Here is a 14,917-nt window from a genome sequence, read left to right as displayed (position 1 = left end):
TCAAGATTAATCAAATTTCCAGATTCTGTGGATCTCTGGCTTCTCATCAATAATTTGCAAATAAGGTCAATTCTATGAAACAGTGGCTCAGAGGGTAAAGCATCTGCCTGCAATGCGGGAGACCCGGGTTCGATTCCTGGGTCAGGAAGATCCCCTGAAGAAGGAAATGGCAAGCCACTCCAGTACTCTTGCTTGGAAAATCCCATGGACGGAGAAGCCTGGTAGGCTACAGTCTATGGGGTCGCAAAAGTCGGACATGACTGAGTGACTTCACTTTGACTTTAAGAAATTAACTACCACAAAGCTGCTCTGACTTTAAGTCATTAGTCATCCTCAGACAAGATCCTGACCTTGGCTCAATACTACTATGATTAACTGGTCTTCAATACCAAAATTTTTGCACTTCTTTCATCTCCTCAGCATCTACCTTGGGTTACTAAAGATTTCCTTTCATCTCCCTAACCATTCAGTAGCCTAGTACTATCAAGCAGAAATTTTCAACCTTTTTTTTTTTTTTAAAGCAAATAATCAACATATAAAACTGATGAAAACAAAAGCTTCTCCAGGTAAAAACGTGGCCTTCCCCCTTCCCTTCCCAATCAAGGACTCCTTGTCCATACTGAAGCACCTTTAAGGGATGTCTGACATGGTTTGAAACACTGTCCTAATACAAATCTCCCATCCCTGTCAGACCAGTCTCACCCTCACTAACACCCATTATCTATTATGCTAAATTCCATCTTTGGATCTTATACATTCCTGCTTTCATTATCCCTGCAATTATCCAAATTAACCATATTAATAACAGCAGCTATTACTGATTTTTTGCTACTAAGCACGGTGTTAACATACATATTCTAATTTAAATCTCACAATCGTGCTTGTGTAACAACATCCATGTTACAGAGGAAAGAGATATGCAGAAATTGATAAGTGATTTATTTCAAGTCATCAAACTAATAATGAATAGAAAAATAAGATCAGAACCTTTATTTTCTATATGAATATATATCTTGTTTTTGTGCGTGTGTTAAGTTGCTTCAGTCCTGTCTGACTCTGCAACCCTATGGACTGTAGCTCACCAAACTCCTCTTTTATGGGGTTCTCAAGTCAAGAATACTGGAGTAGGTTGCTATTTCCTCCTCCAAGGGATCTTCTTGACCCCAGGGATGGAACCCACCTCTCCTGCATTGGCAGGCAGGTTCTTTACCATTAGCGCCATCTGCTGCTGCTAAGTCGCTTCAGTCCTATCCAACTCTGTGTGACCCCATAGACAGCAGCCCACCAGGCTCCCCTGTCCCTGGGATTCTCCAGGCAAGAACACTAGAGTGGGTTGCCATTTCCTTCTCCAATGCATGAAAGTGAAAAGTGAAAGTGAAGTTCCTTAGACGTCTCCAACTCTTCACGACCCCATGGACTGCAGCCTACCAGGCTCCTCCGCCCGTGGGATTTTCCAGGCAAGAGTACTGGAGTGGGTTGCCATTGCTTTCTCCAGCACCATCTAGCTGGACCTAAATGGTTAATTAAATCTTACTGAAGAGTGTGTGTGTGTGTGTGGCCGGGGAGGGGGGGTTGGGGGGTAAGGGGGGGCAGCGGGCATTCAGTCTTACTAGCAATTATAATAAAATGTTTTAAATAAAAACACTGAACACTTAAAATGAGAGCTTGCTATTATCATTTCAGTGACACACAATGTCTTGGTAATTTAGTGAAAGTATTACTACACCTACAGAGATCCTTAGGTTGGCAATTATGATGTGTAGTTGAAGCAAGAAACTATGGCCCTTAATGTTCTTATTCCATGTTCTTATTTCAGCTTTACCCAGCACGTACTCTTAAAAATAAAATTTTGCAAAATAGCCATTTATAGGGAAATTAGTTGTTATGGCTGAATTGTGCCACAACTAAATTCATATGTTGACATCCTAACCTTCCTATATTCCAAACTATGACTGTATTTGGAGACATGGTCTTCACAGAGGTAATCAAGTTAAAATGAGGTCATGACAATGGGCCCAGTCAATATGTCAAGATGACCAGTGTCCTTATAGGAGAAGGAAGTCTGGACATGGACACTTACGAAGGACGATAATGTGAAGACATGTGGAGCAGATGCTCATCCACAAGGCAAGGAAAGAAGTCTAGAACAGATCCTTCCCTCATGACCCTCATGGTTTCAGAAGGAACCAAACTTGCCAAAACCATGATCTCACATTTTTAGCTTCCAGTCTGTGGAGAAATAAATTTCCGCTGTTTAAGGCACAGGTGACGGAGTACTTTGGTGACGGCAGCCTTAACAAACCAATGTTAGTCTGTCACTGTTGCACTTTGCAGGTGGCGCTAGTGGTACAGAATTCACCGGCAATGCAGGAGATGCAAGAGGTGTGGGGTTGATCCCTGGGTCAGGAAGATCCCCTGGAGAAGGAAATGGCAACCCACTCCAACAGTCTTGCCTAGGAAATCCCATGGACAGAGGAGCCTGGCAGCCACAGTCCATGGAATCACTAAGAATCAGACATGACAGAGCACACACACATCACTGTTGCTATATAGTCAAACACAAATAGTGTCTAAAGATATTTTTCAAATCTTCTACACAACTTGGTTGTGAATGCATGCCAATTTCTGCTCCTTCCACCATCACTTTCCTCCTTAAAATGCTATGTATTATTGACATGGAGACATGGACCATTTAAAAATTAAGAAGAATTCTACTCTGTATCTACCTTGTTTTAGTTTAAAGGACAGTTTGCTTGCTATCTGCAAGCAAATGAAAGCTGATATGTAAGGTCTACTTTGACAGAAAAATAAGTATACTTTTTTTTAATTAATGAGAAATAAAAGTTCAACCGTCTTTATTTTTTAGAGAGATAAACATTAAATATTAAAGAGCCAAAAACTTGAAGTGTATCAAATATAAAGAATTTCAAGTCTACTGTAGATAAAATTAAGTATTTTAAGAGGAATATGGGCTTCTGCTTCAGACAAAGATGGAACAACAAGGAGAGAATTTACCCTCTCGCATGAAATTAAAAAATCAGACAAAATATATGAAGCAATGGTTTTCAAGACACTGGCTATGAGGCAACAAAGGACAGTGATCCCTAAGGGCTGGGGAACGAATGATGTGAGCCCTGTGACTGGTCCAGTCTACTGCGGTAAGGGTTTCCAAGCTGCGGAGTAAGGAGGAACTCCGGAGGAGCTGGTACTCTCTGAGGTGAGAAAATGGAGCTGAAAATCCAGATAGACAAAGGTCACTAGAGTTCAGAAGGCTGAGTACTTGGGAGAAGAGAGCTGTACTGTACAGAGACAGAACTCTGGATAGGGGCAGAAGGTCCCACTGAGAGTCTTGTGTAGAGTACTGATAGCACATATAAGTTGAGGAACTACAGAGGTCATAGAAAGAACCATCTGAAAGGATTCCTGGGAAAAGGACCCAAAGCCTATGTGGAGCAGGCAAAGTGTCTGTCCCTACAACACAGACCTGGGACAATACATAGAGAACTGGCTAGAGAATGCTGAGCTGCTTTGCCTTAGTAGTGGGGAGAGATGGAAATACTTTATTCTAGGTTTTTACACAATAAAAGAAGTGGTATATTACTTGAAGGTAGACTGTAATAACTTAAATGTGTATACTATAAACCCTGAAATAGCCACTGTAATAACAAATTTAACAAAAAGTCAACAAAGGAGATAAAAAATAGAATTATAAAAAATATTCAATCCAAAAGAAGGTAGAGAAAGGGAAAAAAGAACAGAGAATAGGAAAAGAATATGTAAGAAGGGATGGGCTCATGTTCTTCTACTCGCCATCTTGCAGGCAAGTTAACAGAAAGAATATAAACCCACATAACACATTTAATAATACCAAAAAACAAAACCATGTCAGGGAACCTAGTCATACTGAGAACGAACTTAGCACTATTTAGTAAAACTGTTATGAGTAGTTCATTTTTGCCTATATAGCAGATTAAGAGAAAAACTGAAGAACAGATACTACACCAGTAACATTCAGCAGTTAACAAATGAAAAGTATCTTTAGAATTCATATTACAGGTTAACTAAATATCATCTCTCTCTCTCTTTTACCTCTTAAAGGAAAAAATCTCCCTAGAAATTACTTATATATGTACATGTCATTCCATGATTATTCTATTCCATTACCCAGACTTCTTCCTCTATGAGAAAAAGGGCAGAGGAAAGGAAGGCAGAGGAAGAGAAAGAGAGGAAAGAGGGAGAGGAAGAAGAGGAAGAGGGAGGGAAAAAAGACTGACTGATTCCCGATGTGGAGGATTTAACATAAACATATGCTTGTCTCTTATGACTTGTCATAGGGTGCAATTTATTAGACATAATCATGTGAAATGCTCCATATTATCAAGATGATATTACATTTTTTAATAAAATAAAGAGTTCAAAAATCATTTTAAAATCTTCAATAATATCTGGTATGGGTGATCAGATTAATTAAGGTGCTATTAAAGTATACAAGTTACATGGACACTGAAATCTGTGACATTAGTGATGTGCAGCAAAAGTGACTATAATTACCTTCATCACTTAAAAGACATTACCCTTTAAGATCAAGAGGCTTTAAATCCATTCATTCTCCAAGTAAAAATAGTGGTAATAGCCTAATTAACCTTTATCCCTTTGAAATTCATCCTTGGAGACAGCATCAGCACAGGCATCAAAGAACTTCTGTAGAGTATCAACTTGTCTACACAGTATATCTCTAAAGGTTTCCATTTCAGCCAGTTTCTCACGTAAACTGTGGCCCTTCTGCAACAGAGAAAATGGGAGGATGGAATCCAAGTTAACAAAATTAAAATTTACTTAGTCCCATGGGATTTCATCATCTTTTAATTTAAGGTCTATATCTTACTACTGAGGGCTTGGGGTAAGAAGAGTTGTCAAGTTCAATGTAGTATTTCCAAGGAAAGACTTGAAACTAATTAATTGTTTGACAGTGATAAGCCTGAAGGAAATGAGAGAAATAAGCCTGACAACTTGCTAATATTTAATATTTTCAAATTAACATTGTGATGAAAAATTATGAAAAATTTTTTTTCAAAAAACTATTAAATAAGTTCTGCTCACAACATTCAGTACTAAACTCAATTTATGCTGCCTTAACTTAAAGCATTCATAATTACAAACCTTGAATGAGGAGGTGGATGTTGCAGAATAGCCACTTGCTCCGGATACCAATGACACCATGGAGCCATGTCGACGCAAGCTGGATTCAGATCCATATCCAGATTCAGTCTAAAAAGGAAAGTAAACTACATGAAAAAATTAAATAAAAAATACTTAATCATCACAAGAAAAAACTTTTTAACCATGTCAGGTGAGGAACATTAAGTAAACTTATTGTAATAAGCATTTCACAATATATACAAATATCAAATCTTTATGCTGTAAACTTTAAACTAATACAATGTTACATGATCAATTATAAAACTGGAAAAAATACTTGAGAAAACAAAAGTTTCCATATAAACTAATAAGGGTTATGGTAAAAAATTAAAAAATAAGGTTATTGGAACAATAATTAGAAATAAGAGTTCACTCAAGAAATATAGGTAATCCACTGGCATAAGCAATGTGTTTCAATTGCTAACTGCCATTAATTTAGAAATTTACTGAATACCAACTACACGCTGGGCTAGTGGGCTAACCGTTTATAATAGGAGAGCTACCTATAGTAGGTAAATTCATGGAGACAGAAAGTGGAGTCGTGGTTATCAGGGAGCTAGGAAGATAGGAGAATGAGGTGTTAGAATCTACTAGGTACAGAGCTGGATAAGATGAAGTTCTGGAGATAGATGTGATGATGGTTGAATAACAATGTGGATACATTTAATGTCACAGAACTGTACAGTTAAAAAGCTAAAATGACAGATCGTCATTCATATTTTACCATGGTAAAAAATTTTGGTGGAACAAGGACCAAAAGAAAAAGGAAACTTTGAGTACTGTTTCTTTATCAAATTACTTTAACAAATTACTTATCCTCACATAGCTCAAATACCTCTGTCTCAATGAAGCCTTTCCTATTATTTCAGGTAGTTTGTATTCTCAACATTCTTAACCTATTATGATTATGGCATCTACTACCCAATTTTAATAGTTACATTTCATTACTACTCCTGGACTACTGGACTTCGACCTTCTGTAAGACAGTTGCAATTTTTTCCATTTTTGGAGTGACCTTAACAGTTCATGACACAAAGAAAACCCCCAATTTTCCCAACCTATTTTGTCATCACACGATAGAAGGCTTTATTTAGACTCAGCACTGTGATCTAATTTTGAAGAACTGCTACTCTTTAGGGGTCCCCAACCCATGGCGCCACAGACTGGTACCAGTATCGTGGCCTGTTAGGAACTAGGCTGCAGAGCAGGAGGTGAGGCGGTTAAGTGGGTGAAACCTCATCTGTATTTACAGCTGCACCCCACTGCTGCAGTTGAATCATCCTGAAAGCATCCCCTGATCCCATCTGTGGAAAAATTACCTTCAATCAAACAGGCCCCTGGTGCCAAAAAGGTTGGGGACCCCTGCTTAGGAGTATCAATTTTGTATCTCATCCTCCCTAGGAAAATGCAGTACTTCCCTTGTGGCTCAAATGATAAAGAATCTGCCTGCAATGCAAGAGACCTGGGTTCGATCCCTGGGTCAGGAAGATCCCCTGGAGAAGGAAACAGCAACACACTCCAGTACTCTTTCACCTGGAGAATTCCCTGGACCGAGGAGCCTGGTGGGCTACACACAGTCCATGGGATCGCAGAGAGTTGGACACGGCTGAGCTACTAATTTTCACTTTTCAAAAATATAGACAAAGGAATTGAACATTTGGAAAAAATAAGTTTCAAATACCTAAAACCTGTTCAAGTATTTAGGGTATCTGATTACTTTCTATAGATTTTAGAAGTACTGTGCATAATTTTAATCCTAGTCATAAACTTAAGAAGTAAAATAATACCTAATCATTTTTAGCATCCTATCTAGCATATGCTTCCCAAAGTCCAAGCTTCAGGTACATACTGGTTGTTAAAGATTCAAAATAAAATTGTCATACTGTAATAATGATTGTTCATAAAACATTCTAGCTATAAAAGGTACTGCAATATGTTCTTAACTGTGAATTTACCAAGAAATTACACACTTATGTTGTTCAGCTACTCAGTCGTGTCCGACTCTTTGCGACCCCATGGACTGCAGCACACCAGGCTACCCTGTCCTTCGCTATCTCCCAGAGTTTGCTTAAATTCATGTCCATTGAGTTGATGATGCCACTCAACCATCTCATCCTCTGTCACCCTCTTCTCCTCCTGCACTCCATAAAAGTTATGACTAGATGGAATCAAAGCTCTTCTCCAAGACTTGTATCACCCTATACCACTCCCTATCTCAAAGCAAAGCAATATTTTACTAATGAGGTAGAAATTACAAAGTAAGCATTTTGATGCCAGGGAAACTATTAATGAAAGGATTAAGTATATGCATTGTATATATGCTACCTCAAGAAAACTGATTATTAAAAAAAGACAAAGTTATAGTTCATGAGAAAAGCAGGCCAGGGGACAGTGGGGACACTAACTCTAAAGATAAATTTTGGTGAGAATACATTACAGTTGTCAAAACTCAAAGTGTCCAGTTAAGTTGATACATTTTATAAATTATACCTCAATAAAATAGCTAAAGAAAAAAAGGTAAGCTTGTTTCAGTATAACAGAATCCCAATAAAAGAGAATTCTAATTACAGAAATCATATAATTCATTAAAAAAATAAGACTTTTTCTTTTATCAAATAATGTCCTGGAACAAAGGCACTGACCTAGGTTTCTCGTGGCTCTAGTTTCTGTTTCCCATCTGAAAGGAATACTAACTTTCTGAGCACAGTGTTTCTACATTTTAACTGTTGTACTGTTTTGGTAAAGTTTTTCATAGATTTAAATATAGAAGACTGGAATTAAAAATAAGAAAAATCTATTGGACTAAATAGATTTAATGGACTATTAAATGTAATGGACTAAAAATATAAAGCACTTCAGAAGTCACATCTCAGATACTTGTATGTCATTCATTTCTAACCAGTAATTAATTCGAACTGTCCATTTAAATATAAAACTCATAATTTTCAAAATTTTATTTTAAAACAATTTTAGATATTTATTTTAAAATATTTAGAACCAAACAATTTGAAATTCAAATCCAAATGAATCTACCCTCCCCATTTACATGCTTTATATCAATGAGTCCTAAACAGAGTAAGTCAAAACTTTAAGATCTTGAAACAAAATACAAACACTACAAAGCTTTACTAAACATTTTTTGACTCTAAAAGATACTTCTTATATTCTTGTCTGTTTCTTCAGGTTCCACTATTTCAAAACAGTAATATCTCCTTACAACAAAGGCATGACAGAACAAAAGACTCTAATATAGCAATAATGTTGCTGTACATTTTAAGTAATGGATAGTAAATGAATGTTGAGTCTGAGCATTTAGAATAACCGTGTTTCTATTTCTAACAAAGTTTCACTTAAATAAATTGTATTATAAATTATATATATCATTCTAAGGGAAAAAATATAGTATACTCATGAATATCAATTTCATTCTATTCAGTTTAAATAATGGGGGTTCATTTGTCATTCTATGTCAGTAACTGCACTGGGACAACTTTAAAAATAATCTAAGTGCTTAACAAACATATACATGTACATACAAATGAATCACCCCTGTTTAAAAACCAGTCATTCTGGAAATGCCTATCATTCTGGCAACAATGCATCAAAGATTCCTAGGTACTATTATAACATTGAGAGTGATTTTATGATACAGCCGCAAAATGGAGCTATCTAAAATCATTTTGGGGAGTTGCAGAATATAAATTTTAAAATGGTCTTACTACTTTAAAGGACTAGCTACAAACTGTAGAATTAAGCTTGACTGCCTTTCCTATTCACATGACATGGCTTCATTTGGTACTGGATTTCTCTCAAAACTCTATCAAAGATATCAATATTTTTCTTTTATTTTTAATAATTAAAAATTTTATTATTTATTTATTTAGTTGGCTACGCTGAGTTTTATTTGTGGCATGGAGGATCTTTTTCTTTTTTGGTTGCGGCAGGCAAACTCTTCGCTGCATGTGACATCTAGCTCCCTGACCAGGGATGGATCGACGCTGGGCCCCCTGCACTGGGAGCACGATGTCTTAGTCACTGGATCACCAGGGACGTCCCCCAGGGATATCAATATTTTAAAAACATTTTGTCACAGGGGCTAAAAATTATTCTAAAAGATATAAAACTATTCTGAAAAGTTGCAATGTTGTTGACATCTATTTGGGCTTTCTAAGATGTTCACCTTAAAGGCAACAATACTCACCCTGAATTTATCATCTGTGTTTTGAAGGTGGGGTGAGGAAAATGGGAAGAAATTTCTTTATGGTCACAATGGATATACACTGTTAAATGTTCTTAAAAATTGTGACATGCTTTCAAAATTTCATTGGTACAATTTTAGGGATAATACATTAAAGGTACATAGCTTTTTTTCTTAATCCCGCTTTTCCACAGGAAAAAAAGTGGAACTTACTTACAACCTGTAATTACCAAAATAGTATTTTTTAAAACATCGATTTCCATCTAAAATTAATAATGTGGAATTCAAATGCAGTCACTATAGGAATATTTCCCCCCTTTAACATATATATGCTTTAAGATTCCCTCACACAAATTGCTTTACCAAAAAAAAACCATGATGGGATAGCTGTTTTGTAAGCAGTATTCATCAATGTGTTTTATATAAACATAAAATGCCATTTTGGTTCAATGACATACTTACTGAACATGTCCTATATAGTACAAGGTGGGGTTCTTTTAAATATTACAGTAATGAGACCACACCTTTATTATAATACTCCTCCTCATTTTAGGGGGAGGAAAAGGCATAATCTTTTGACCACCAGAGGGGGTCAGTAGCACTCTGGTGCTTTCCAAGCAGTATACTTGGAAAGTTGATACAAAGGTTACTATTGGTCAAAGTACGACAGTAACCTTCATACTAAATCCCTTACTTTTACCTTCTGTATCTTGATTTTTTGAGAACACTGAAGATCACAATAAATTAAATCATATAGTTCAAAGTTACAAGTTTTAAAAAGGACCAGAAATGCCTAAGAACTAATTTGAAAAGAGAACTCTAGGGACTTCCCTGGTGGTCCACTGGTTAAGATATGCAGGGAGCCCAGGTTCAATCCCTGGTTGGGGAACTAAGATATCCCACACGCCACACCACATGCCACATGTCACATGAGTTTGGCTCATTCACACAGGAGATAAACATCTATTCTCATTTTGCACAGTCTCATTTTTCATCAGCCCATCTACACTCTGAAAACAGTGGTATAAGATACAAGAAAAAAGCTGATTTATTTTTTCATAGCACTTGCCTTCTGAAGAGCTTATTCCTTGTCCTAATAATATTCTCCAGGAAGAAGCAACCAAAGAAACTTGAGAAAGAAATGAACTTCCTCATGGTGTCAAGAATTCTCTGTTTAGTGGCACAGGTCTACCCCTGACATTGTCCCTTTCCATTTTAATTATGGGAAAAGAGAAAAGAGAAGTAAGACTAAATGTTAACATAAGAACAAAGGAGTATTTTCCAGAAACTGAAACTCTAAAACTCTTAATAAAACCAAATGCGCCTGCCGTGTTGCCAGTATCCACACATCTACTTTCAATATCATTTTAAAGCAAACCACATGAGAAGCAAGACACCATAGCCAAGAGAACGATGTAATCAACAGGATTATGGCTTAAGTATCATAGTAAGTTGCAATGGCAATAATTTTGCTTATGATTCTAAGTAAACAAATTATTAATATTTGCTGTAATAAAATTTGGTACAATTTCACTTATATTAAAAATCTGTTTAGCCTTTCAAATATGTATGGTTCCCCCTTCAGAAGCACTAGCCTCTGAAGTGCAAAGAACACATGAACAGGGAGGACACAAGCTTGAGTGTCACTGTCACCACTAGACAGCCAGACCAGTCAGTCATTACTTTCTTGGGCTTATTTTTCTTATCTTTAAAACGATATGGCTAGTCTAGAACTACAATTCTCTATATCAAGCTGAAAACACCAAAACTTAGGCTAAAAATGCATATATCCAGTGGAGGCCCAAATGTTCAACAAAGGGGTTGAACCAGCTGGAAAGATAAAACATAACACAATTTATTCAGAAAATGACACTAACAATGTATCAGATGAGGAAGGGTTGAACTTACAATGATTTCCAGAAAATTGCATTATCTCATATATCAAAGAAAATTTAAAATATATTTTGAAAAATTGTATTAAAGAAGATTACATCCATTTCTGACTGCCTAGAACCCAGCAGCAATATGGCTAAATGAATAGAATATATTTGCTTACTCTCAAGATATTTTTCTCAAACCACAACTGAAAAACCACTATCTCAACCGATGAGTGGATAAAGAAGTTGTGGTACGTATATACAATGGAATATTACTCAACCATAAAAAGGAACACATTTGAGTCAGTTCTAATGAGGTGAATGAACCTAGAGCCTATTATACAGAATGAAGTAAGCCAGAAAGAGAAAAATAATATTGTATACTAAGACAAGTATACGGAATCTAGAAAAATGGTACTGAAGAATTTATTTTCAGGCAGCAATTGAGAAAGAGACATAGAGAACAGACTTATGGACATGGGGAGAGGATGAGATGTATGGAGAGAGTAATATGGAAACTTACATTACCATATGTAAAATAGATAGCCAACAGGAATTTGCTGTATGTCTCAGGAAACTCAAAGAGGGGCTCTGCAACAACCTAGAGGGGTGGGATGGGGTGGGATATGGGAGGGAGGTTCAAAAGGGAGGGGACATATGTATACCCATGGTGCTCATTCATGTTGAGGTTTGACAGAAAACAACACAATTCTGTAAAGCAATTATCCTTCAGTTAAAGAATAAAAAAAAAAATTATCAAATAAAATACCTCATTTGAAGGTCATTTATGGAACTCGGTTATTCATTTTTCATTTTCTTCTAATAAGCATGAGATAGGCCTTCATTTATAGAAGTATCTAAGTAAGTAGTATTGTAGTGAGATAAGGCTGGAAGGGTTAACTACAGCCTTACTGCACATCTTATTTAAGTATTAAAAGAAGGCTAGAGGGGTAAAAGAAAATTAAGACACTGTCTACCACAATCCAAAGAACTACCACAGTGCCCAAATACAATATGATACTACAGAAGTAGAGTACACCAACAGCAGTGCCCACTCTCCTTGATTTCAGACATTCCTCTCTTATACTTATAATACATATCTTGTTTAATCTGTAGGGGAAATTAGACTTTTCAGAAAGCTACCAAGTATATCCTCTGCACCAAAAGCTTTCTTTAATGGGAATTTTAAAACATTTATTAATTAACTGATTTTTGGTTGCACTAGGTCTTCGTTGCTGTGCACAGGCCTTTTCAAGTCACAGAGCGTAGGGGCCACTCTTCATTGCAGCGCACGGGCGTTTCTTGTTGTGGAAAACAGGCTCTGGGGCACATGGGCTTCAGGAGTTGCAGCAGGAAGGCTCAGTAGTTATGGTGCACAGGCTTAGCTGCTTTGTGGCACGTGGAGTCTTCCTGGACCAGGGATCAAACCCGTGTCCCCTGCAACTGGCCAGGTCGATTCCAACCCACTGCGCCACCAGTGAAGTCCACCAAAAGCTTTTTAAGTACCCAATCTGTGTCACAAAAGATGATTCCAAATAAACTAATTTTGACACTCTGAAATTCAGTCATTATCTGTTTTTCAAATTCTTCCCCTTGTAGGGAGTCTAGAAGCCCAGCTGTTTTTTCTTAATTACATTAAAATGGAGATAAGAAATAACAGATAAACCAAACGAGGCTGTATAAAGGCAAGTTGTTTAACAATATTTCCACTCTAGCTTTAGAAAACAAGTACTAAAGAATAAGAGAGATCTTTCTTGTTTTGCCTTGAGAGGAAGGCTGATGAAAGAGTTGAGCAATTTTACATGGATATTTTATATATAAATCCCACAAAGCCAAGATGGATAAATTATAACACCAATACCAATAGTAAAAGCTAATACTTAGGATACTTTGTGCCAGGGCTGATGCTAGAGCTTTAAGTGAATTATCTCATTTAATCCTTTTAAAAGCCTAAGTAAAATGGGTACTAATATTAACCCATTTTGTAGGTGATTTTATGTGATGAGTTGCACAACTGGTAAGGGAGCCAGGATTTAATTCCAAATTCAAGAGCCCATGATGTTAATCATTACTGTACTGCCTCAACATCCAGAGATTCTGCTTCTACTTCTTTTAAATCTGTCCATTTCACTCTTTTCCCACTGCCATTTCCCACTGCTGTTTTCCAGCTGTGGTCACCTAGTGTCTCATTTGGATAAATCCTCCAGATTTCTAACTACTTTTAGTCTAGTTCCTCTTGAAATCTTTTCTAGTGTAGCCAGGGTGGTACTTTAAAAACAGACATCTGATACTCCACTTTCTGTTTTAAATCCTATTTGGCTCATACTTCTCCTTGGATCAAGTTCACACACTGCTTGTAAGTCCCTGTTAGAGGCAGAAGTACAATTAAACTAAACTACTGTCAGCCTCCCTATTCATTTATTATCTATTATTTAAAATGTGTTTACTCAGTAAAGCTATAATAAAGTCTTTTGTTCTAGCCTGTTTTTTGTAGGGAAATACCTGTTTTGAAACAGTGGAACTTGAAGAAGTAGACAAGGCTATAAGAAGTGTGCTTTATAGTGAAGAAATCTTTAACAATACTTTCTAATATTTATATTACATCATAAGTGCTTAGTAAGTATTAGCTACCATTGCTTCTTCACCTTTGCACAAAGTCAGGATATTCCTTTATATCTCTACTTGAGAAACACTTTTACAGAGGAAAATAAGTTTAAAAGTAGCTAGCAGCAGATGTAACAAAATACCAGCACTGCTCATTAACTATTTTATGATTTGCTGAAGAAAAGGGGGCCAACGTATATTTGCTTTTAGAAGGAAGTTTCATAGGTATAAAGTAAAAAGGTCATAATTTCATTCTTTTTATCTAACTACAAAGAGATGAGAGTGGCAAAATAATTAACGCTACTTTTTGAGACTCCTTTAAATGTCCCAATAAGAGAAAAAACAGGGTTAATATGTCTAAGTAGTATTTTCTGCTGCTGCTGCTAAGTCATTCCAGTAGTGTCCAACTCCATGCAACCCCAGAGACGGCAGCCCACCAGGCTCCCCCGTCCCTGGGATTCTCCAGGCAAGAACACTGGAGTGGGTTGCCATTTCCTTCTCCAATGCATGAAAGTGAAAAGTGAAAGTGAAGTCGCTCAGTCGTGTCCGACTCTTAGCGACCCCATGGACTGCAGCCTCCCAGGCTCCTCCATCCATGGGATTTTCCAGGCAAGAGTACTGCAGCGGGCTGCCATTGCCTTCTCCAAGTAGTATTTGCAGGACTGTTGAAATGTTAAGATGGTATTTGGCCAGGGGACCTGAACTATTAATTCTTTCCTGCAAGGATCCTGAAAGAAATACATGCACATAAAACAACAGTCAGCAAATGAACATTCTTAATTACTCTGGGGCTTTGATCGCAAACCAAACTTTTCTAAAAAGGACATGCATTCTTTTCTCAGGGAGTAAGGGAGGAACGAAATCTATTTCAAACACAAAAAGATCCTTGTAACTTACTGTTGAGTGAAGGAAAAGCTACAAAGTAGTATGGAATCTAAGGTGTACATGCAAAGAAATTATCTGGAAGAAATCTTTACCAAAGATGAAGAGTGGTCATTTCTCTGTGGCCAGAATTTTCAATTTCTTTTATATAGTTTTC

General features: G+C 36.9%; 1 protein-coding gene across 3 annotated transcripts in view; it reads right to left on the bottom strand.

The window, feature by feature from the left end:
• Positions 1-14,917, bottom strand: part of CERT1 (ceramide transporter 1) — a 131,588-nt gene that overhangs the window by 63,258 nt on the left and 53,413 nt on the right. For all 3 annotated transcript variants that reach the window (XM_086323212.1, XM_086323211.1, XM_086323213.1), the window contains 2 exons: positions 5,161-5,268; positions 4,644-4,782 (listed from right to left, as the gene is read on the bottom strand). In XM_086323212.1, the coding sequence (XP_086179338.1) occupies positions 4,644-4,782; positions 5,161-5,268 (247 nt within the window). The remainder of the gene's footprint in view (positions 1-4,643; positions 4,783-5,160; positions 5,269-14,917) is intronic.

Source organism: Bos grunniens, chromosome 10, assembly GCF_055505025.1.
Source record: "Bos grunniens cultivar Pamir isolate PY7600 chromosome 10, Bosgru_T2T1.0, whole genome shotgun sequence".
In the NCBI taxonomy this organism is placed as follows: Eukaryota; Metazoa; Chordata; class Mammalia; order Artiodactyla; family Bovidae; genus Bos; species Bos grunniens.
Note: the sequence above shows the minus strand (reverse complement) of the source record. Positions and strands in the feature narration are given on the sequence as shown.